At 26.1% G+C, this 24,834-nt stretch overlaps 2 protein-coding genes across 4 annotated transcripts; both read left to right on the top strand.

Moving 5' to 3' along the window:
• Positions 1-1,525: 1,525 nt before the first annotated feature.
• On the top strand, positions 1,526-5,943 carry LOC113548439 (gastrula zinc finger protein xFG20-1-like). 3 transcript variants are annotated; one of them, XM_026949319.1, is made up of 5 exons: positions 1,526-1,664; positions 1,886-1,993; positions 2,697-3,377; positions 3,453-3,769; positions 5,489-5,943. In XM_026949319.1, the coding sequence occupies exons 2-5, from the start codon at positions 1,913-1,915 to the stop codon at positions 5,844-5,846; spliced, it is 1,437 nt and encodes a 478-aa protein (XP_026805120.1). In that variant the 5' UTR covers positions 1,526-1,664; positions 1,886-1,912; the 3' UTR covers positions 5,847-5,943. The 3 variants fall into 3 exon arrangements, with proteins under 3 accessions (XP_026805120.1, XP_026805118.1, XP_026805119.1); XM_026949317.1 differs by having other exon boundaries at positions 1,851-1,993; XM_026949318.1 differs by having other exon boundaries at positions 1,663-1,784; positions 1,851-1,993; positions 5,489-5,846.
• A 7,339-nt stretch (positions 5,944-13,282) lies between these two features.
• LOC113549270 (glycine dehydrogenase (decarboxylating), mitochondrial) lies at positions 13,283-24,109 on the top strand. Its single transcript, XM_026950492.1, has 17 exons — positions 13,283-13,470; positions 15,513-15,597; positions 16,728-16,863; positions 17,331-17,718; positions 19,594-19,790; positions 21,176-21,521; positions 21,607-21,693; positions 21,784-21,960; positions 22,019-22,203; positions 22,283-22,484; positions 22,700-22,816; positions 22,882-23,027; positions 23,113-23,245; positions 23,299-23,509; positions 23,567-23,674; positions 23,740-23,885; positions 23,952-24,109. The coding sequence occupies exons 1-17, from the start codon at positions 13,318-13,320 to the stop codon at positions 24,042-24,044; spliced, it is 2,910 nt and encodes a 969-aa protein (XP_026806293.1). The 5' UTR covers positions 13,283-13,317; the 3' UTR covers positions 24,045-24,109.
• The last annotated feature ends 725 nt before the right edge of the window (positions 24,110-24,834 follow it).

The following is a 24,834-nucleotide window of genomic DNA, read 5'->3' as shown; positions in this document are numbered from 1 at the left end:
ATTTTTTTTAAAACAAAATTTATGATATTTTACATATTATATGTTTATTAGAGTAGGTAAAATGAATTTAACTTTTTGTATTTTGGTATGTTGGTTTAATTTTTGCTGAAAACATTGCATTCATTATATCATTGGTAATTAATAATTAATTATTATTATAATTTATAATAATGCATGCATACCTATATATTATATGGGTATAGACGGTAGACCATACATTACTATTATTCATTTTTGAACTAATAATACTGTAAAACAGTATGAATAGTTTTGTTTATTAAAATGTCATTGCGTATAATAAAATTTTTAATGAAATATTCATGAATAAAAATTTTAAGTCCATACGAATAATGTTTTTGAATTATAAAAAAATAATTAACATTGTTAATTCTATAGTTTTATAGTAGAATCCATAGTTTCGTTTAAATTTCAACTACAAATAAATTATATAAAAAATAATAGGTTTTTAAGATTTTTTAATTCCAGTATGAAATACTCATAACGAAAATTATATCTAATTATTTTCATAGCCTATTTAAAAAATTGAAGATTATTTACATTTTTTAGTATAAAATACTATTTTTGTAATGATTTTGATAAATTTTGTAAAAACTTCAAATGCATACCAAAATACCAATGTATTTTTATCAATTTTACACAGATTTAGGAACAGTTTTCGAGGAATATTCTTTGGGGAGGAAGGGGAGTGTAAAAATGTTCCTAATTTTTTTTTTTTATAAAATAAACTGGCCCCTCTCCCCCTCCCCCCCCAAAAAAAAAGTTCCAACTAAATCCAATTTGCTACCAGTAAATACCCCAAAGTTGAAAATTGAAACATTTTTACAGCCTCAAAGAGCGATGACAATGATTAAAAAAACAAATTTATCATTGTAAAATCAAGTAATCCTAACACAATCAATAAACATTCATCGCTTGACTCAAAATTTAAAATTTATAAGGAATATTGTATTGTGCACGTTAGATGTTGACCAAGCTAGGCAATTTTAAAATGTACAAAATTGTTAGAGTATAAATACTATGAATACCACTAACAGCTGGCGTCTATACAAGGGGCTAGATGGAAAAGCACAAGAGCAATATCCTGCCAAAGTGCTAAAATAAATCATCATGTAAAGAAAATGCTAATTTTTGGTGAATAATTCAATTTATTCCTTATTTGTTATATATTATTTATTTTTGAATTGCAACAAAAATACAAAATTTGTTAAAAACTAATTTTGGGAGTAAATTACTAAATTATAGTAGTTTTTTCGTAACAAACATGAAACAATTATCAAACGATAATGATCGTAAATAGACCTTATAGAATATGAATACAATATTATTTTATATTATAACCACGATTTAAGATTTAAAGCCATGATTATAACGAACATTAATGTATCAGTCTTGCGATGATTTAAATTTATTCATATTCTCCTTGGCCAACCAAAGAGTTTGTAAAATTGTTACCTCAAAGCATTTTTCCCGTAATCTACATCCAACAACCAAAATTCAAGTAAACACGAATCCCCGGTGTTTGTGAATGTTATTTGAGTATTTAAACTTTTCGTCGTTAAATAATTGCATTTTTTATCGTTTTATAAATTCTTTTAATGTCCACCAGTATTTAAAAAAAATTGAACTAGATCATAAATAAAGTGGTAAGTATTGATAATAATTTATGTACTCCGTATAATTGAAAATACTACCAAGCAATAAGCATGATAATTATCACTTACGTGGTTCCACACTATATAGAAAATAAGTTTAATAAAAAAAATGTACGCTACATTAACATTTAAATTGCGTTTTTAATTATGTATAAATAATTGTTTAATGTTTTATAGCATACATAATGGATTTTAATATGGTTATCAAACAGGAATTAAATGATATTAAGACGGAGCCTATGGAGGACTTTCCAGATGTCGGAATTCCTAATTCTGACTATGAGGAGGGCGTAATAACAAATATTAGAAATGATGATTCGGTAAAATATTTAATACACTGCCTAATATAATTTATATAAAATATATATGAAAGTAAAATATTTATATTAACATTTTTTTTTTTTTAATTACATTCTTAATCATGAGAATTTTATTTGAAATATTCTTTTAAATATATTCCTGCATTTACATTCAATTTATTTATATTTCAATGTTTTAAATTGTGGTAGTTAATTGTGCTATTCATTCAAAGTTAATTAATACATTTTTTTTTACAAATAGTTGCTAAAAGTAAATTGACTGCAATCGGAGATGTAGTTGAAATTGTGGTAAAAATAATTCTTAACAAAATTTGATTTTTTCTAAAAAGCAAATTAAAATTAATATGTTTGTACTGGTGATAGTTAGAGACGTTAGAGTGGTATTTATAATATGTTGGTAATTAAAATATTGTACAAGGATAAATCTTTAAACTATGGTTATTAAACTTAAAACAAATATTAACATTTAGTGAAAATTATAAACAAATAACTCAGAATCTGAAATAATCAATTTTCTTTGAGTTCCCTTTTTTTATTTACTATGTAATCATCTAAGTTTTAACTTTTACATTTAAGCTTTATTAAAGCTAGACAAGATATACAATGTAAATTTTAGTTCTGTCTTACTTTGTTCAGTAAATAATATATTTATTTAATTATATTGTATGTAAGCAATTACAATTTATAATTATTTCTTTTGTAGATGGAAAATACAATAATGGAGCAGATATATCCAATTAAAAATCATCAATCTGAAAGTGAAACAGAAGATACATATGATGAATGTTATTCGTGTTTTATGTGCAATGTATCATACAATACACAGCTTGACCTAGATGCACATTTGCGTACTCACATTGATGATGAGACTTTTCATCATAGTAATATTAACAGTATAAGTGAACCTTTACCTCAATCTTCAATAAAGCCATCAAAATACTTCAGATGCAATGAATGTCTAAAAATTTGTAAAAGTCAACTGTCATACAATGAACACATGTTAACCCATACAGGAGAAAAACCACATCATTGTCGGGTATGTGATCGTAAATTTCGTCATATAGCAAATTTTCGAACGCATTTAAAAAGTCATAACAATGTGAGAACATTGATTTGTTCTCTGTGTCGAAAAACTATTGTTGGCGAAAAAAATTACTATATACATTATATGGATGTACATAATAAAATGTCTATCCGTAATCCTCGACCTTATCAATCTAGTTCATCTGACAGTGATGAAGATTTTAATCCCAAAGTTTCATACTATAAAAAGAAAAAACTTAATTCACGAAAGTTTAGAAAAGATAGTGAACCATTTGGCCCTTTATTTGCTAAAAAAGCATGGGAAAAAAAACAACAAGAATTGGAAAATGTTAATTTAGATGTAATATATAATGAAAGAACAATTATTTAAAATCTAGTAGTGAAAAACTTAAATGTAACTTATACTTTATTTTAGGTTGAAGAAGAAAAAAGTGAAAGAGATGCCGTTCAGGAAGCTATTGAAAGTTCAAGACAAGATATACAAAATATGCTTAGAAAAAGAAAACAACAACTAACTGATTATAATACTGAAGAGTACCAAAAGCTTCTAGAAACTTTAATACTAGAAAAAAATTCTACTGGTCAAATTAATGAAGCTAAATTAATTGGTCCATTGTTTTGGAAAAATGCTTTAGTCAAGGCTGGTCTTGTAGAAGAAGATATACTTCCTATGCAATTTCAAAGTCAGCTAAGAGTTATTGAATGTATGTCTTGTAGAAAATGTTTTGCAAGGTAATCACTTATTAGATTAATACTTAAAATTGTTTTTTCTAATAAAATTTATATAAAATTAATCTTAACATTTCAACTAATATAATTTAAAACTTATCTTAAATTCTAAAGAATAATAGTCGCAAACATTCAATTTTAATTCATTTTTTTTTTAAATTCATTAAAGAAATTTATCATAAATTTGAATATAATCAAGTTGTTGATTGCTAGTTGTGTCTATATTTAAGTACTTTAAAAACTATCAAAAATGTCCTAAAAAATAACAAAAAATGGTTTTTATCCCATTAATTTGCTTAAAATTGACCAACATTATTTTTATTATCACATAACTATGCAAGTGATAGGAAAAATTTTGGTATTTATAATACTTTCTTATAACTAAACTAACAATACAAAAAAAAAATATCTAACTGAGGTAGACATAATAAATAAATAGTATACTTGAATTAAATACAGCCACAATGTATCTCCAACTGACCAATAAATTGTTATTTATTTAAGTCTTAGTAAGATACTACATTCAGATTAATAACTAACTATAGACAGTGGTGGCCTGGGTTTGTTTTTTTTGATCGGCTGGAATTTAAAAGGGCCCCTAACCAATGAGTAGATAGAATAGCAAATGGCTATGGGCTATTTTAAAGTTATACATTTTTAAAGATACCAAATTTATCATATTGACGTATGTAATTTGCGCCATTATTCACCTTATACAAACTGTAATTTGTGCCACTTTTAAATAACTAAACAATTTTTTTTACAAAATAACATATTGTTGTATTTTAAATCATTTATTAATCAAGTTAATTTTAATAGTTACACATTTCTTGAAAATTATTAAAAGTAATTAAAAAAAGTATTAAGTATAATTCCAATATATACAGTTCAGCCATATAATAGTTATAAATAAATGTATATAGGTATACTTAAATTCCAACAATTGAAGTTAAAAGTGTGGCACAGATTACATATTTTATTTTGTTTTCTGTCGTGATGCAAATTACTGAAATTAATTTTTAGATGTGGCGCAAAATACCATCTCCCGGTTTATCCGTTGTTTATCGGTTTATAATATATATATAGTATTTTATAACATGTTATTTATTATTTTTAAAATAACACAATACGACTACCTAGCCGAATTAAGATAATATCTAAAAACTAAATTGTTTATGAACATTTAAAATAATATATTTTAGAAGCTCAATTGAGTAATGGCTGTAAGGGCCCATTTAGCCGATGGCCCAGTCGGCGATTGCTGTCTCGCTGACCTTGCCAGGCAACCACTGACTATAGATAAAGATGTTACCCCATTCATATATAGTTTAATGACCACTTGGTATGAATAAAAAATATATAAAAAACTTTTCTTGATTAATATTCTGAATTATCTAATGTATACTAAATGTTTGTAGGTACAATGTATTAATACATGCCCTAAAAATGAATGATTAGTATTGTACTATATAGTTATATACAGTTATATGTATTATTTATTATTTCATTAAGTCAATGCCTAGTGAAAAACTAATAGTAGGTTTTGAAGTTAAGGGTATAACAATTTTTTTTTTTGAAATGCCATTTGATCAATTCACTTCCAATTGTTAAAATAAATTATGAATTCTTCATATGATTCCTTGCTTGACCTTCAATTATTTGAAATTTTCTTTATGTATTAACAAAAATTGTATCCTTTAATTTTAGTTTTAAAATTTTTAGGTTACCAAGATCTAATGAAGGTAATATTTTGCCATCAAAACCACCATGCTCTAGCTGCTTTATGATTAAAAATGAATCTACATTAAACAAACATAAAGCTGAAAATCATAATGAAACTCCACCATACATTTGCAAAGAATGTTTATTGGAATCAGACACATGGTATAAGTATGTCCAGCATATGAAAATGCATTTAAGATGTGGAACAAAATGTAGTGAGTGTGTATATAATATGATGAATAAACCAGATACTGTAATATTCTTGTGTGATGTTTGTGAAATGTCTTTTGACACTGATGATGAACTTAAAGTACACGTACAAACACATTTAGAAAATGGACAAAATAATGATAGATAGTAATTTTGACTCGACTCTAAATTTTATAATGAGCTATGTAAATATTATTAATAATATATCTATTTTATATTCTTAATAATAGCAGTTAAAAATGTAGTTAATGTAACTATTATAAAATAGTTACAATAGTAGCTGTTTGTACTTGTAACCAATATGTATATTATAATTTTTTTAATAACTATTAATTAAAAATGTATACAAATAAGTATAATATATATATATATATATATATATATATATATTACTTCTTAAAAAAAAAAATGTTTTTAATCATACTAAAGATTAATTTGTGTTATTTAAAGTGTAAAAACCACAGATTTGTAATTGATATAGAATATCTATTGTTAATATACATAATATATATAAACAATTTTTATTCATAAGTAAAATGCTCAAGACTAAGAAGTAAATAATATTATTTTAAATGGTAAATAAAATTAACTTAAGAGGACGTTATACATGCATGTGTTGTCTCTGTCTTACTTACATACATCATAGCAGATGTGCGTTCAGCAGAACATATTTTGTGATGTTAGCTTTAATATTAGAGTAAATTTACTTGTTATCAAATGTAAAGGTAAGAATATTATCTAGGATATGTCATATGCTTTTATTGAAATTATCACTTTAAAATAAGTTATGAATATTTTAAAGTTGTAATATTTTACATAGTTATAGGTAACTCACTTTAAAATGATAATATCAATAAAAGCATATGACATTTCCTATATAATATTCTTACATTTAAATTTAATAACATGTTAATTGACTCTAATATTAAAGCTAACATCACAAAATGTGTTCTGCTGAACGCACATTTGCTGTGATGTACGTTAGTAAGAAAGACACTACATGCGGGTATAATATCCTATTAACTTAAGATTCGTGTTATAATAACCTTATATAATGAATATTTTAAAATTTCTATTTAGTGGTTAAAAACATATTTTTTGATATTTTATACATTTTTGTTCAGGTGAATTAATCAACTCAAAATGTGTGTTTTTAAATTAATTATTTACTATTAATTTTAATTATGATAATATTACAATGATATTTTTATTGTTTTTAGTCAAGTTAAATGCTAATACTTTAATTTCATATTGTACAATATAGTTTTAATATTGTATTGGTAGGCATACAAAATCAAACATCGGTTAAAATGTTTAATAACTAACACAAAATGTGTAGTAGTTATATGATATTGTGTAATTATTACAAATTATACAATAATTTTATCATTGTATAGAATTATTCATTATTGGTACAAACAAATGTTTATTATTTATGGTTAATATGATTGTTAAGTTATTTTTATTTATCTTGATGTGAGAGCATTTGATAATTTATATATATATACTGTATAAATGATAAGTTTACATTATGTTAACTTTGTGTTAGATACCTTTTGTATTCCGATTAAATACACATTAAATATGTGATTTAACTGTTTTTATTTTATTTGTTCAATTGTATTAATGATAGATCAATCTTCTTTGTATGCTTCAGTTAAATATTTCTTTTTTACAATGAAAGTAATTTATTAATATATCTCATAGTCACGTGTACGTAAGAGGTTTTCTGTCTCTGAGGCTTTTTCTCAAAGTATTTAATATTTTTATTTTTTAAAGTATGGATTATGCAAAAAAAAAAAAAATACTAAAATAATATTGTGTTTCTATAGATAATTTTATATTTTCTAATTATAAAACAGCTTCAACAATAATTATGGGTTGTTCTTTGAAATTAATGGCTGTGCATCAGTGTCATATTTAAGCTTCAAGTTATTGCAGTATTGTATTCCCTATTAAGAGAACCTATACATGATTATGAATTTATGATCATGATTAATATTTAAGACAATTTTAATTTTCAAAAAAGTTATATTTTTTAGTTTCTGAGCAAGTAACAGTTTAAAATTATCTCAGTATTTTCTTTTTTTTATGTTTCTAATAGAAAATTAGATCTAATTGGTAAATTTAGGAGTGAAAAAAAAATCTAGTACTTACCAAAATAATTTAAAAAACAAAGAAACAGGAAAAGTTGATTGTACTTCTTTATTGAGGAGTAAGTCACTACGATGTTTATATTAAATTTGAATTCATTGATGAATCCTTACGAAAAACTATTATGAACAGAAAGTTATGGTTTGTCAAGCCAATATTAATATATCACTAATACTAAGTATAGGTATTTGATGGTATATTTATATTGCTATAATCTATAACCATTTATTATAATAATAATTAATTTTACTATTAGTAATGCAGTAAGTTGAATTAAAACATTCAATTTATTATATTTTTAATATTTAATTATTAAAATAGTATATATTTATATTTATATTATACATTATTGTTATTAGGTTTTTAAGACTTTTAATAGTAATAGCTTTAAGTGATTTAGCTTGATAATTTAACTGTTATCTATATTCTATAAATTGGTCTTAGAGCATTACAATATTTAAAAAATATCAATAATATGCATACAATATTTTTATTTAAATACATTTAAAGTTTTTATTTTATTGAAAAATATAATATAATAATAGCATAAACCATAAAGTACATCACTGCTAGATGCAAGGCTGGGCATTAACGAGTTAAAAACTTAAAGTTAACTTCTTTTAACTAAGTTACTTAACGAGTTACTTTTATTTTCATAAAAAACTTCTAACTTAACAAGTTTCTTTTTTTTTAATTAACTTTTCACTTAACAAGAAAATCCAGAATGATTTTAATATATTAACTATTAAGCAATAAATTTGTTGTGTCGTCAACAATTATTATTTGTTCATAACATTTTATTCGTATTGTTTCCTGTGACCATGTAATTAATTTTACACGTAAAAAAAAAAAGTAATTTTTAACTTTATAACTTACATTTTTCTGTATTAACTTAGCTTAATGAGTTAAAATAATTAGTTAACTTGCCCAGCTTTGGCTAGATGTGTTTGGAAAAAAGTTCAAAATTTCTTATTTTTATTGGAAAAATAAAAGCTCGCTTTATTGATTCATTAAATGCATGATTTTATATATTATTGATAATTTTTATCGCCATATAGATCATCTATATCTAAGTTCTTTTCTACCTATTCGTCCAATTCCTTTTACTCTTTCTTGTTATACACATGGTTTAGGTTATAACATGCTCCATACCAATCTGGTTTGATTCTGGTTTTCTCTTTTGATCATCATTGTTCTAGTCAATTGTGATCTCCTTACTCTAATTTTACACAGTTGCATCTCAACTGAGTTGAGAAATGTATAAAAAATTAAATGTATACATTTTCTCTCAAAGATAGTCTATTTATATCTTCTACTATTGTAACCCAAGTTAAAACACAACTAATCAAAAATATGTTAAATATTTTTGCTTTTCTTTGGTTTTTCTAGATAATATAGTAATATAAATCAAATATGTATTCTTAAAAATAATGGATGACATACCGTAATTAGAGAAAATAGAAATATATTTATTAATTTGAAGGAAAAACAGTTTTCGAAAAACTTTTTGTTATTTAATTATAATTCAATAATAAATTATCGTAGATTCATAAAATTATTGTTATCTGATATGTTCCTAAACGTCATATCATCATATGATATTTTTAACTGAGCTATTTATAGAAATTTAAAAATTTTTTTATTCAATTTTATTACAACGTTCTTCATATTTCGTTAAAAGGATGTCAGCGCAATAATTGTTTTCTTTCTCAGATCCACGCACCCATGCATACATGCACAGCATAGATAAAACGCTTTCACTTAAAATCGTTTTGAGTAATCTTAGAGTAAAATCACCTATCACATAAAATATAGAGGATATAATGTGTTAAGAGAATGATATATCGGTTTTATATTTTATTGTTGTTTGATTTTATATCCGACTTTCAAAATAAAAAAAAATGTTGTAAATTTAAATGATGTTTAAATTGTTTTGAAATAATATTTAGATAAATCTATATGTCATACCGTCAAATATATTACTCTCTATCGTTTATGTAATGGGTAATTTTACTCTATGATTACTCAAAAACTAAAAAAAAATGATTTTGCGTAAATGCGTTTTGTCTATGTTGCACATAGGCTAGAGAGAGAAAACAAACAGTGTAGCGTAAATCTAGGTATAATATTTTTATTATGCATCACTGAAGTTTTAATTTTAACGAAATTGGATATTCACGCATTACGCGTAAATTAACGTTTCCGTAAAAAATAATTTTAGTTTTTGTTGTAATACAAAAAGTAATCGAAGAAATTTAAAACATTTCGCTGTTACTTAAATAGTCTTTTTATGAATTCTATATTTTTTTTTAATATTTAGACTAATTTTAAACTATGCATATATGCATAATCATTTGAACTACTCAATTCTTTCTAGTTAAGTTTGGTTAAAAAACTTGAAAATGTATTAAAAACAGGATCTCACATAAATTATTCTTATAGCAATTTAAAAATATTTAAATACATACACTGCATACCGATACGATTTTTTTTTGATAAGCATTGAAGTTCAAATGTTCAAAATTTTAAACGAAATTGAGGATATTTAAACATTTTAAATGATAAACGATTTTACTTTTTTATTGCTAAAAATATTCTTACGAACTTCAAATGTTTACATAATATATATTTATATTTTTTATACACTGATATTTTTGAAATATTTAAATTAACTTGCTCCTTGAGTTATGAAGACTCAAATCGCAACTGTTAAATTATAAACTATTGTAATTTTTGATAAATACGATATTATAGGTAAAAAATAAAACCATTTTATCTTATCGTATACTAATAGTAAAATACATTATTCAAGTAAATAGTTGACCGTCTTTGCTCAGAACCGTTTTTCATATTTATCATTGAATTCAAATTTAACACATTACTGTGACTTGCTCAACAACGTCTAACTAGGTACTTACAATCGACACCTACTAATATAGCCTATTAGTTATAGTTGCCTTTTTTTAACATTTTTAAATTTGATATACCTATGATTATCTATGATTATCATACAATATTATAGGATTTACCTATTAATTTATCAGTTATAGGTTATTATTATTTTTTTTTTTATAATATGTTTAGCTTTAGTTAAATGTAATTTTTATATCCCCACACCTTGTGGCTTTTTAAAAAGGTTGTTAGTTTTTCTTGTTAATTATTTTGTTACTGTTTCTGTATGTACCTAATATGTACGATGAATCTATATATTAATTTAAATACAATTATAGTTTATGCACAGGCGCAACTAGAGCTCTATTTCTGGGTAGGCTAAATTTATATCAGTAACTCGTAGGGGCTTTGCCTCTACACCACTAGTATTGATTAAAGAGCCCACCCAAGCCCCCCTCCCCCAAGTTACGCCTATGATTTGTATGTATTATTATTAATAAATATATGTAAAATAATATTTTGTTGTTTTAATGCATGGTTAAAATTTATTATTCTTATTAGTTTCACCCTTTCCTCCTATACAAATGAGTATAATAGATATAGAATTGTTTTATGTGAATTTTTAATCATATTAGATATAATAGTGGTTTTAAGTATTTTAACTATTAGGGATAGCCATCTGCAGTTTTCACCAAGAATTACTTTACTTGAACTTTAGATTTTCTTAAGAGTACATACTGATATATATATATATTTTTTTTATTAAATCATCATAAATTACATAGAATACAAATAATTTCAGATATTTTACATGGTTATCTATCTCTTTTAAGCTATTAGCTTGTGTTAGAGATAGAGAGTAATATTAATAATTAAAACATAATTTATATTATATAATTAGCAAACTAAAGTGATGAATACATTAGAATTTAAAATAATATTAATAATAGAAAAATTTTAAAAATGAAATAATTTTACATATTAAATATAACGAAACATATTATGAAGGTCTTAAATTAATTGAGAAAATAACTAATCATATACAATTTTTTTAATATTAAATTTGGAACAGTGAATATTTTTTTTATATTGGCATACAGTTAAAATATACAGACCCTAGATAATTTACAAAAGATTGTCCAAAAGATTTATAAGAATATCTAACAGGTATATTGTACTTTATATTTTTTTTTTACAATCCAACAATTTGTAATCTTTATCTTAACTGAACCTTTTAAAAGTGAACAAAATAGCAATTTTTTATAGAAAAATCTAGTCGGTAAATCTCCCAACTCCTTATAATTTTGATTTGTAGAACCTTGCACGGAGTACTTATTTAAGTAAATTCTTATTTTGTTATTCTGATTTATTTGCAATTTGTTTAAAACAATATCGCCTAATCCCCCCTCATACTAACATTCCGTATTGGAATATTGATTGATATAGAGCAAAATAAATAACCCGCATTGTTTGCTTCGGCATTAAACCTTTTAATTTATGGAATTTATAAGTTATTGAGCGTAACTTCCCAACTAGGTTTTGAACGTGAAGATTCCATCGTAAGTTTTTATCAAATATGATACCTAAATATCGGGTACTATTTACTTCTTTTATAACTATACATTTACTTACGTTATTACAATTGCTACCATCGACACATGGGGTTATGGGGTTAAGATTTGAAAAACTTTTATAAATCGAGAACGTCATAAACATGCTTTTTGCAGTTCATTAAGTGTTAAATTTCTGTCGCATAGACATTGATAAACTTTGTTTGACCCAATAGTCGCTTTTTTATGAACCTCATCCCATGACTTGTCGAAAAAGAGTAGGCATGTATCATCTGCATACTAAATCTAACTAATCAATCCCTCAAGACATAAATTACTAACCAAATTTATGTATAATAAAAATAGAATCGGACCTAATATACTTCCCCGAGGGACTTCATATTCAAAAATACCTTCTTGTCCTATTATATTATTTATTATAACCATTTGTTTTCGATTTTTTAGATAACTTTCAAACCATTTTAAACTGAGATAATTAATACCAAAATTTGTCAATATGTGTAGTAAGATTTTATTGTGCTTAAAATTAAAGCCTCAGCCATAAGGGTTGTACATGGTTTATATTAATTAAACGAAAAGTAATAACTGTAATAATAATTTGCCTGCAATTTTCCATACATGGTTCGATCATTAAACTATAATTTTCTGTGTATGATTCGATTATTAGACTGCAATTTTTAACTGAATAATTAAAAAATAAATGAAATTTATATATGTAATAAATAATAGACATACCTCGATATTGCAGATGATTATATTATAGGTCGTAACCGTATTGTATAATATTATATGTATTTAATTGTAGCCATTTTCATTATTATTTATAATTTTATCATCGTATAGTAAATTTAAGTAAGCGGTTGTGATTAGTTGTTAAAAATAAATAATAATAATAACTGTATTGTATAATTGTACAAATAGTAACCAGTTGATTCGCTGTTGATTAAATACGGTGATGAGTGATGACGATAATATTATTGCGTTAGGAAACAGTGGTCAGTCATGTTTCGCTGTTTAAATTGTTTGCGCAGGACGCAACGCTTTTACTCGTTAAATGTATCGAATTCTGTGTTCGGTCGTGAATCTTTTATTCAGCGACACATCGGACCCAATGATTCCGACCAAAAGCTGATGCTAAAAGAACTGGGATATCAGGTGCGTTTTGAATGTGCATAAAAATTAGTCTAGCATATTTTGAATAGAATTGAAAATTCTTAAAAATAAATATTTTTTGTGTTATGTGTTTAACTGTTATTATAGCTTAGTAATTATTTGATCTACGTTAAGTTATTAACTGTTTATTAACTATTGTTATATTTTTTTTATCATTTAAAAAAATATATAATATTTTACATAATTATTATAATATTGTATCATACGTAATGCATAATTTTATAAAACTTTACCTGTTATATTTATTTAGTGAAGTTGTATAATATTGTACAATTATTGACTATCATAGAACTATTTTTATTTATTTATTTTTAAAACATATAATTACCAAAAAAGAAAATATATAAATAAATATGATAGGTATACTTGTACACCTTACATATTCTAATTATTTTGTTATTTTTTATGAACAAGTGATAAATTACAATATGAAAAATAATTATATAGTTTTTTAAAGGCCTAACTGCTGAGTAATGTTAGTCTATCTGCAATAAGCTTAAAAAACAGCTGGCCTTTTGGACAAATAATTAGTTCGCAAACGGGCTACCCCATCGCAAAAAACCTAATCTTTTTGCAAAAAGATTAATTTTCCATATGGCTTACGACATGTTTATAATTATCGAATGAATAGTTTACCTTTTCAAACGAATTTCTTTAGTTATCAAAATAAGGTGATTGATAATATAACAGATAGGTATCTATATATATTTGCATTAAAAAAACTTTCCTTTTTTCAAAAAGTATCGGGTCTAATTTTTCTACTGTGCGTACATTTTTTATCACAAACACAGAATTTCCTAATTTTTAAATTTAAACACATAGACAATTATACTGACACATAACAGCTTATTGTTTTGTGTAATGTACAATTCAATCTCAACATTTTTAAAAAAATAATGCTGAGTAAATAATTGGTTTATAATGATATTTAAAAATGGTGAATCAGAATTTAATTTTTATCTTTTTTTTTATATTTATTTATCAATAGTTTTAATTGTGAGCTAGATATAATCTAAAAGTAATTTTAAATTGTTAATTTGAATTTTTAAGTAGATTATTAGTTATTACATTTTGTTTTATTATGATTATAATTTATGTCATTTATATGTTATGGATAAAAAAAGAAAAGTGTGGTAAAAAAGCTAACCATTAGATATATTGGTATTAAATATAATAAGTCTAGACTTAAGTTATTGCGATGAGTTAATTCCGTATCTACTTTTATTTTTTTTTAAATTCATTATATTTTAAATCACAGCACTATAGGTTCTTTTTAAAAAACGCTTAAAGTTAAGTACTAGTAAAGAATTGGGTGTATTTTACTATTAAAACTAAAAATAATACTATAGGTACCTACTCAGTTCTAGCATGTACAACAGTAGTTTCTTCATCTTGTTTTATACCTATAGTATTTTTTATTATTATATTATAAATAGTAGGTACCTACTTTAATTTATATATAATCAATATAAAATATAAATTCACTACTTGTGTTTACATAAAGATCTCTTTAAAAGTTTAAAGACAAGTGGATTGATGAACAAATACAACTATTGAAAAAGATACAATATATGATTATTGATTAAACAATTATTACACGTTTAATTTCCAAAATCAAAATTGTTAGTACTATCACTAATCACTATCTACCTAAACTTTTAAATTAATTATTAAAATGAAAAACAAAATAAAAATTAATATTTCTAAAATAATCAAATAATGTAAATAACACATAATAACTACTTTGAACAATGCAGCTAAGCTGCTCCATGTGTACTAAACACATATACACACCAAATACTACGTGGAAATATAAATAAAGCATAGCTAGTAGTTTATGTACAGATTATATACCTAGTCATTATATAATCATAATAATTCGATTGTTTGATCGAGCTATCTGTAAAATAATCATACCCATTTTATTTTTTATTCTAGCTCGAATAGGTATGAGTAAGATTTTTATCATATACCTTGAAAATAAAATTGTTAAACTTACATGGACCATAAATTAATATTTTCAGAGTTTAGAAGACTTGAGCGAGGCCGTGATCCCAGATAGCGTTTATCTCCAGAAGACGCCTAATTTAAAATCGTCAGTTATTATAGGTATGTTATGTATTATATCAAACAATTGATAACCTCTTGTTTATGCAGGAATTTTAATTTTTGTTAATGAAATAATGAATTTATATTAATGCATTCATATTTACACATTAAATGGAATATATAAAATACAAACTAAAACAGTTTATGTTTGTAATACAATCACTCCGCATTAATACATTATACCAATACTATTACATAATACATAATAAAAATAATAATGATTTGAATACAAAGTAAACTATAATACATACTATTATATATATATATATAGGTTATTATATTAATTTATTGTAGGTACTCATTTAGTCATTTATACAAACTTTAATTATAATAATATCTTACATTATTATTATTTTAGATTCAGAGCAGAGCGACGAATGTAATGATTAATACAGCGATCTGTAGTGTTCTTTTAATGTCTATCGTCACCTTTTGAGGGAAAAAAATGATTCAATTTTCAACTTTAGGCATGGTTTCTTCTAAAAAATTGGATCTATAGTAGTACTTTGTAGGGTAAAAATTAAAAATTCCCATTTCTCTTTTCTTTATAATCAGGACAGAATTAATTTCTTTATTTTATTATAATTTAAAAAAAACGAATAACTGTAGAAACTTAAAATTGTCACCAAGTATTTGTATTATATTTGTCTATGCATAGTAGATATTAATATTACAATTGAAATTTAGATTTGAAAGAATAGTGGTTTCAAAATTGCACGTAGAACTTTAGATTGAGATCTTTGGATGCGGTTGATGTTGAATATTTTGGCAACATCCTAAAGTTGAATTCCATAAGTCCATTTGGGACTTAGTAGGAGTTTGTAGATTAAGAGTTTATTGGGGAGTTTCGTGTACTTAAAGGTTAAAAGTGGCCGAATCAGTCAGAAACGGCTTTTTATTTTTCGGGTTTTGTTAATTGTGTGTGATTGCCAGATTAGCCAACGGTCTATGTCATATAAGGATTCTAAAGTAGCGTATACACTTAATAAGAAGAATTGGTTGATTATTGAGGTAGTATTGGGCATATTCCGCGGTAAAGATATTGTATTTGATTATTTAATTATTACATTTACCAAAAATAAAAAATAATGGAATAAATCTATAAGTTAATAAATAAACACATTTCACAGATGAGCAATCTCTAGCCGCTTTGATAAAATCCATTGCAAGTAAAAATCAAAAATGGAGAAGTTTTATCGGGATGGGTTACTACAACTGCCATACGCCTCATGTCATCGTGAGAAACATGCTGGAGAATCCTGGATGGTATGCTTATTTTTTTTAATATTTTGTTTTCAATGCTCTGATGCTATATATTGTACATTAATTGTGTTTACTAGTTAAGTACTATAATTATTGGTACATTGGAATATTTACACTATATTATAGGCACTCTATATGTAATATGATATTTCTAAAGAAGTTAAAAAAAGTTTAATTGCAAACTCTATCAAAAAATCAAATCAAAAATTTAAAAAAATAAATATATAGGTATATCGTATATAAATTTATATTTTAATTTGACAATGTCCTAATCACAGTAAGGTTAGGTTTACATAAATAGTCGTAAATACACTTGCTCTATCCGCTCATTCCACTCTTCTCTCTTGATTAGGTTTTTTAACTGTAGAACAAATATTACTAATATGAATATACTATAATATACTCTATACTACATATAGAAATTAAATTTACTTAAATACTTTATAAAATGTGCCTGTTGTGCAATGTAGGTTGACACCTTACACCCCTTACCAAGAGGAAATCGGTCAAGGTCGACTAGAAAGTCTACTAAATTTCCAGACATTGGTTGTCGACCTTACCTGTATGGACGTAGCCAACGCGTCTCTATTAGACGAAGCCACGTCGGCGTCCGAAGCGCTGGCGATGACGTATCGCCACAACAAACGGAAACGCTGGTTCGTTGCAGACAATGTACACCCACAGACATTATCGGTTATACATACTAGAGCCTCTGCCCTTGGCATCGATGTCTGCTCTGGTGATCCGAGCCAAGTGGAAGACTTTAAAGCGTACAGTGGTGTGTTATTACAGTACCCAGACACATATGGTCATATATTGGATTACGGAGAGATCGTGCGTAAAGCTCATGACAATGAGGTTCGTGTATAATACCAATATAATATAGGTACCACTATAATTACAATTAAAGTTTCAAAGTTTTTGAACGATAAAGAAAAAAAATCCTAGGGGAAAGTTTTTCATTGATCAATTTAAAATATAATTTTACCTATTTGAAAAACTATTCAATATTGAAAACTAGAAACGTAAAACGCATCATGTAATACAATACCAGTACTATAAGTATACCCATTGTATTATACTTTACTCAATTGGCCACTACATCACGTGTTTTCTCTGAGATTAGATAAACATATTATTCAATTAATATTTAATATCATTATAACATCATTATATTATCAGGTGTTGGTCAACAACTCTGTACATAAATCTTATAATTTTAATAATATCTTAGATATTTTTTCTAAGTTTTATAATTCTGTCTGTCCCGTGCACTTTGGTGATTTTTTTAAAAAATGTTTAAAAGTTTTCAATTATTATTTGTAATAAAATCTGTGGTTGAATACTTAGTTAACCAACATCATGCAACTAATTCAACTTTATTTGTTTTGAAAGATCTTTGTTTAATAAAGATGAAAAATTAAACAACTAATTCAGTGAAATAACAAAAATAAAAATAATCCAAAAAAATTTTGATACAACCAATAGCCATTCCAGTGACTAGTTTTATTTATATTTTAAACTTTGAGCTTAGCGTGATTTTTTGGTTATAAGATGATGATGTGCTTTTTTAAGTAAAAATATATTATTGATTTATAGATGTAAGAATATTGGAATGATAGTTAGCATTGAATTTGTGGTTTTATCTGATCCGTTTTTTACTGGGAATCAAAATAGTTTATGTAAAAGGTATTGAATAAAAATTTAAAAGGTTAACATATTTTTGATTTTTGTTGTCATAAGTACCTAATATTATGAGTGTTTAATTATTACTTCCTAATTGTTATTTATAAGTCTTATGCAATATCATATTGTATTGCTTAATGTACAAAATAGGTCATGGATTACCTTTTTTCTACTACATATTATTATTATCTATTAGTCTATTACTCGCCATAGTCTTGATGATATAGGTCAGGGCCCAGGGGTGACGAACCTACGTTGATCAAATTTCAATCGTGAAAACTTTAAATTATTAAAAATTATGCTATTTATAAAATTTTGGTTAAAAGAAATTCAAAGAAACAGATTTTATAAATTTTAAAAATTATAATTACGAAAAAATGTGTACTTACTTAATAAAATAATATAATAAATCTGTAACTTTATTTTTATCCTTAGAAAATATATTTTCCTTTGGGTACGTGAAAAATTTGGCTCTTGACCCAAAAAGATTCGTCACCTCTGATGTAGGTAATCAATAGAAATATTTATGAAAATTATGGGGGGTATAATATTTAAAATTGGCGGACAACGTATAGCAGACGGTTGTCCGTTTCGTTAAACTGAAAATACCACTCATACAAAAAATGACCTTTATTTATATTTACCATAGATCTATTAAGCATTAGGTGTTAATATGTCAATATTATGTATTTCACCATACCGGTTTTACTAATAATTGCCGATTCTTTGGTATTTGTAAATATAGGCTTATTATCGTATAAATCCAGTACATGTATTCACTGTACTTATAAGAAAAAACACGTGAAAAATGCAGTTGAACTTAACACGTTTATATACGGAGTATAGACAGTGAAAACTCAACTTTAGTTATTAACTAAAGTTGAGAAGTATTACTTCTGTGTCGGTAGTTATACTGATAATAATATCGACTTACTGGTACACCCAAATCAACTAGTATATTAGATATAAACATTACCGCGGAATATCGGTGGATGAATTTCATGTATACCGTCAGCTCTATAATCACTTATATCAGTTATATCATAGACTTTAGTCGTGTGTGCCACGGATTTGTTGTCGCTTACGCTGATCAAAGCGCCAGGCGAATACGGAGTGGATATTGTGGTGGGAAGTAGTCAACGACTTGGCACCCCGCTCGGATATGGAGGACCACACGCTGCATTTATCGCATGCAAGAAACCTTTGATGCGACTGATACCGGGAAGGATGGTCGGTATTACGAGGTAGGTAACGCAAGCTATATGGCCGTCCCTCCTCTATATTATACTTGTATTTTAATTATATATTATAATATTGTAATTATATGACTATCGTCCATAGGCGTAACTAGTCCTTTAAATTAGGGGAGGGGGCTAGATTCCGAAAAATGTTTTATAGCAATTTTTTTTTAATTAGATTATTATTAATTATTTCTATTGGTGTTTAGTGTTTACAACTGACTTGAATGATTATTAGTATATATTATATATGAAACATTATTTTTTTTGTATTGTAGGCAAAAATAAAGTTAATTCTAAAATGTTTATAAGCACATACATTTACCCAAAAATTCTGGGGAGGACTTAATCCCATTCAAGCCCCCCCCCTTAGTTACGTCAATGTGATGACTATATCTATCTACTTCTAACTCATGGTTAACTTACAGTTGTTAATACATAATTAACTAGTACAATTTTGTGAACATATTTTGTTATAGTTATAACTCTTAAGTCATAACTCATAATATATATGTAATAAGTTCAATGATACGTTCAAATCTTTTTAGGGCTTTTTTTTTTATAAAATTCAATTAATTATAAGGAGTATTCACTTGCTTTTATCGATTTTCTCACGCATAAATCCACCACTATAGTTAAACTGTATATCCATTCGACAATTATAATAAATAGGCAAGTAGAAGTAGGTACTTAACTATAATAATTTGTGTAGGTGTTGATATTACATAGGTACCTAATTGTGGAAAAACTCGGGTTGGGTCCAGAAATATTTGATCGCCTAAATTAAACACGAGATTATTCCACATAGTAATATGATAATATTCGAATTGGGTCCGCTTACAATAGATTGTCATCATAATATTTTATGTAGTTCACCCTTACATTTTTGTTTTATTAAAAACTTTACTTGGAAATTCACATACAGAGGCCACACATGTAACGTAATATCATGCTAAAAACAAAATAAAAATAAATATTTTTAGAAGAGATGTTTTATTTTACAAGTGAGACAATCGATACAGTTTAATTTTGTGGAAGATGTATCATTTAAATTCCTTTCCTAATTAATTCACTAATTTAAACTATATAATGTAAATATTAATTATGGTCAACGACATTTAAGCTTTGTATCGAACCTACAAGTGTTGCCTTCCAAGAAGTAGACTGTACTAGCCCAAAATAATTTTTTCAAAAAATTTGATTGTTCTAGACTACACCCAACTCATGCCAATTTTGAAATTTTGGATCCAATAACTATCCAACTCAAAGTTATTTATAATTGTCTAGACTGAAACCACTTCATACCTATTTATTTATTTTAATTACAACTAGGTATATACTATTATATAGAATATCATTTATGTATCTCTTATTTTATATTATTTGTAAAGAGATGCAGATGGAGACAAGGCGTACAGATTAACATTGCAAACCCGTGAACAACATATACGTCGTGAACGGGCAACCAGCAACATTTGTACTGCACAAGCCCTGCTAGCAAATGTGGTCGCTATGTACGCAATCTACCATGGTCCCGTAGGACTGAGAAATATCGCTCAGAGAGTGCACAACAGTACCGTGATACTTAAGACAGCGCTTGACAAAATACCTGGATGCAGCACGAGCGATGCCAGTTTTTTCGATACCTTGCACCTGAAGACAACGATTCCTCAACTGGAAATAATCGACAGGTGTAGAGAAAAAAAGATCAATCTGAGGTTTTTCGACGACCAATCTGTGAGTATATCTACCTAAATTGTATTATTCAGTTGTATGCAAGTCCTGCAGATTTTATTTTAATTCGTTATTCTTCGTATAATAGATTGGCATATCACTGGACGAGACAGTAACATCCGAAGACATAGACGACTTGCTGTGGATTTTTGGAGGCGAAAATAATAAAAACAATGTAAGTATACCTATATAATAGGTGTACATAGTAGTGTAGGTATACCATATAGGTGATTCAATAATATGTTCAATTAATTAATCATTTTAGATTATATCTAATGATGAGATTTTAGAAAAAAGCGTAAGTAAAACATTATTTAAGAGGACGTCACAGTATTTACAACATCCAGTATTTAACAATCATCAATCAGAAACACAAATTGTTCGATACATGAAACAATTGGAAAATAAAGATGTTTCACTTGTTCACTCCATGATTCCATTAGTGAGTCGAGTTGTCGGTTATAAAATATATAGATATTTATTTTATTTTATTTTTTTAGGGATCGTGCACAATGAAATTAAATGCTACCGTCGAGTTGTTACCGCTCTCAGAACCTGGATTTATTAACATTCATCCATTTGTGCCACCGGAACAAGTTCCAGGATATCACCAAATCTTACAAGAATTAGAATACGATCTCTGCCAGCTAACTGGTTATGACAAAATATCTTTTCAGCCCAATAGGTATACCTGCATGAATTTAATAAAAAAAATATTTTAAATAATTGTATAAACTTATGCGTTATGATACACACTATACTAGCGGCTCTCAAGGAGAATTTGCCGGTCTATGTGCCATAATGAAATATCATCAACACCGTGGGGAAGGAGATAGAAAAGTGTGTCTAATTCCTACGTCAGCACATGGTACTAATCCAGCATCAGCGCAAATGGCTGGAATGGATATTCAGTTGGTGAACGTGTCCAAAGATGGTTGCATTGACTTACATCATCTCAAAGATAAGGTATAAGCACCTAATTACCTTACATTAGTTTCATTATTATGCTTTGTAAATTATGACTATATTATCTATATTAATGTATTATATTATTTTATAATATATGCTTACCTACTATTTATACCTTTAGGTCTATCTAATAGGTATACTAGATTGGTGTTTATTTTTTTTTGCTTCATTAAATCTAACAAAGTTGATCTATTTTCTTATTATTCATGTAGGTTAATAAATATAAAAACCAATTATCGTGTATAATGATAACATATCCGTCTACTAATGGAGTATTTGAAGAATCTGTTATGGAAATTTGTGAAACAATACATTCAAATGGTGGACAAGTAATAAAAATATGATTCTATATCAAAAATATATTATAAAACTTAACTCATACTTCAAAATTAAGGTTTACTTGGATGGAGCTAACATGAATGCACAAGTTGGATTATGTCGACCTGGTGATATTGGAGCTGATGTATCTCATTTGAATTTACATAAAACATTCTGTATACCTCATGGTGGCGGAGGTCCTGGGATGGGACCAATAGTTGTGTAAGGATTTAAGTGATTTAGTGGTAGTAATTGATATAAATTTATAATTTAATATAAGGAATATTTATTATTTATTGTTACTTAGTAAATCACACTTGGCTCCGTTTTTACCAACTCACCCAATTATCCACAACGGTAATGAATTAAGTTTGGGTACTGTTAGTGCTGCTCCATATGGATCAGCTTCTATCATACCTATTTCTTGGGCATATATAAAAGTAATTTATATTTTACTTTTAATAAACATATATTAATAAAAATACATTTATAGTTAATGGGCTCTCAAGGACTCAAGAAAGCAACTCAAGTAGCTATATTAAATGCTAATTATATGAGTAAAAAGTTAAGTTCTCACTACAAAACATTGTTTGTTGGCACTAAATGTGGATTGGTAGCTCATGAATTCATAATAGACACAAGAGAATTTAAAAAGACTGCAAATATTGATGCTACAGATATTGCTAAGCGATTAATTGATTACGGTATGTATGTATGATTTATATATCTATAAATATAATAGATTATTAATTTTTTTTTAGGATTTCATGCTCCTACTATGTCTTGGCCGGTTGCTGGTACATTGATGATAGAACCTACAGAATCTGAAAGTAAAATGGAATTAGATAGATTTTGTAATGCTCTAATCAGTGAGTACATTAATTTAATTTATAATTTGTTAAAAATGTAACGGTTTTTATAATTTAAACATAAGGCATAAGAGAAGAAATCAGACAAATAGAGAATGGCAAAGCTGATCGGGAACAAAATGTGTTAAAATTAGCACCACATACATTGAAACAAATTTGTAGTGACGAATGGAATAGACCATATTCTAGAAAATTAGCAGCTTATCCAATGGTATTTAAAATTTTAAATCTATATTATAAATTATAATATAATGACCATTTAATATTTGTTCATTAGGGACACGAGCAAAAAGTTTGGCCAAGTGTTGGTCGCATTGACAGCAAATATGGAGATCAAAATGTAGTTTGCAGTTGCCCATTAGTATTTTAAACTTTATAAACACATCAATTATAATAAAAAAAAATCAATAATTACAGAATAAAACATTTATTTTATACATTCTTTTAAATTCAAAGGTAATAACTATGATTTTTAAAATCCACTACCTAGTACCAGTAATGCCTACCTGTGTATAGGTTATAATAAATTATTGCTAAGTACTACTAATTTATATTTTTGATAGAGTAAGTATTAATTATCTTTCCTTCTATTACTAAACACTAGCAAAAATAAAATCAAACTGATATTTGTAAATTATTAAATTAAGTATACCTCTAAAATATAATCATGTTCGATGATATTTTTATTACAGGTATTTTATTTATATATCTACATTTCCTAGCATTTTATTGTATTGATATAATAATAAGTTCTATGGACAACATTTTAATTAATTTGTATAATTTTCTTGTAATATAATATTGCCAGTCTATGATGAGTGATGACTAATCAAAATGAATAATGAAATTATTTATGTGTACTCCAGTTATGTAAAATTATCTAATTTTCTTTAATACACAAGGTAACAAAATGTTATATTGTCTATGTTTTAAGTTTTCTGTACCACATGTATAATTAAATTCAGTTCTGGATTGAACCAGTGAGCTATAGAGAAAATCTTAGTGAGCCACTAAAATGTTGGGCTTATTGAAAGACTAGAAAAGATATACATTATAAATTCTAAGTAAAACCATAATAATATACTTAATGAGTTATGTATATTGTATATACATAATATCACTTATTATACTTAACAAATAAAAATGAAAATACAATAAAA

This window comes from Rhopalosiphum maidis, chromosome 1, assembly GCF_003676215.2.
Source record: "Rhopalosiphum maidis isolate BTI-1 chromosome 1, ASM367621v3, whole genome shotgun sequence".
Taxonomy (NCBI): Eukaryota; Metazoa; Arthropoda; class Insecta; order Hemiptera; family Aphididae; genus Rhopalosiphum; species Rhopalosiphum maidis.
Note: the sequence above shows the minus strand (reverse complement) of the source record. Positions and strands in the feature narration are given on the sequence as shown.

Excerpts from the sequence above, each read along its gene's own strand:
- LOC113549270 (XM_026950492.1), top strand. The coding sequence starts at position 13,318 with ATGTTTCGCTGTTTAAATTGTTTGCGCAGGACGCAACGCTTTTACTCG. Across the intron at positions 16,864-17,330 it reads ATGCTGGAGAATCCTGGATG|GTTGACACCTTACACCCCTT; the intron begins GTATGCTTATTT and ends TGTGCAATGTAG. Across the intron at positions 19,791-21,175 it reads AGGATGGTCGGTATTACGAG|AGATGCAGATGGAGACAAGG; the intron begins GTAGGTAACGCA and ends TTATTTGTAAAG.
- LOC113548439 (XM_026949317.1), top strand. The coding sequence starts at position 1,859 with ATGGATTTTAATATGGTTATCAAACAGGAATTAAATGATATTAAGACG. Across the intron at positions 1,994-2,696 it reads ATATTAGAAATGATGATTCG|ATGGAAAATACAATAATGGA; the intron begins GTAAAATATTTA and ends TTTCTTTTGTAG. Across the intron at positions 3,770-5,488 it reads TGTAGAAAATGTTTTGCAAG|GTTACCAAGATCTAATGAAG; the intron begins GTAATCACTTAT and ends TAAAATTTTTAG.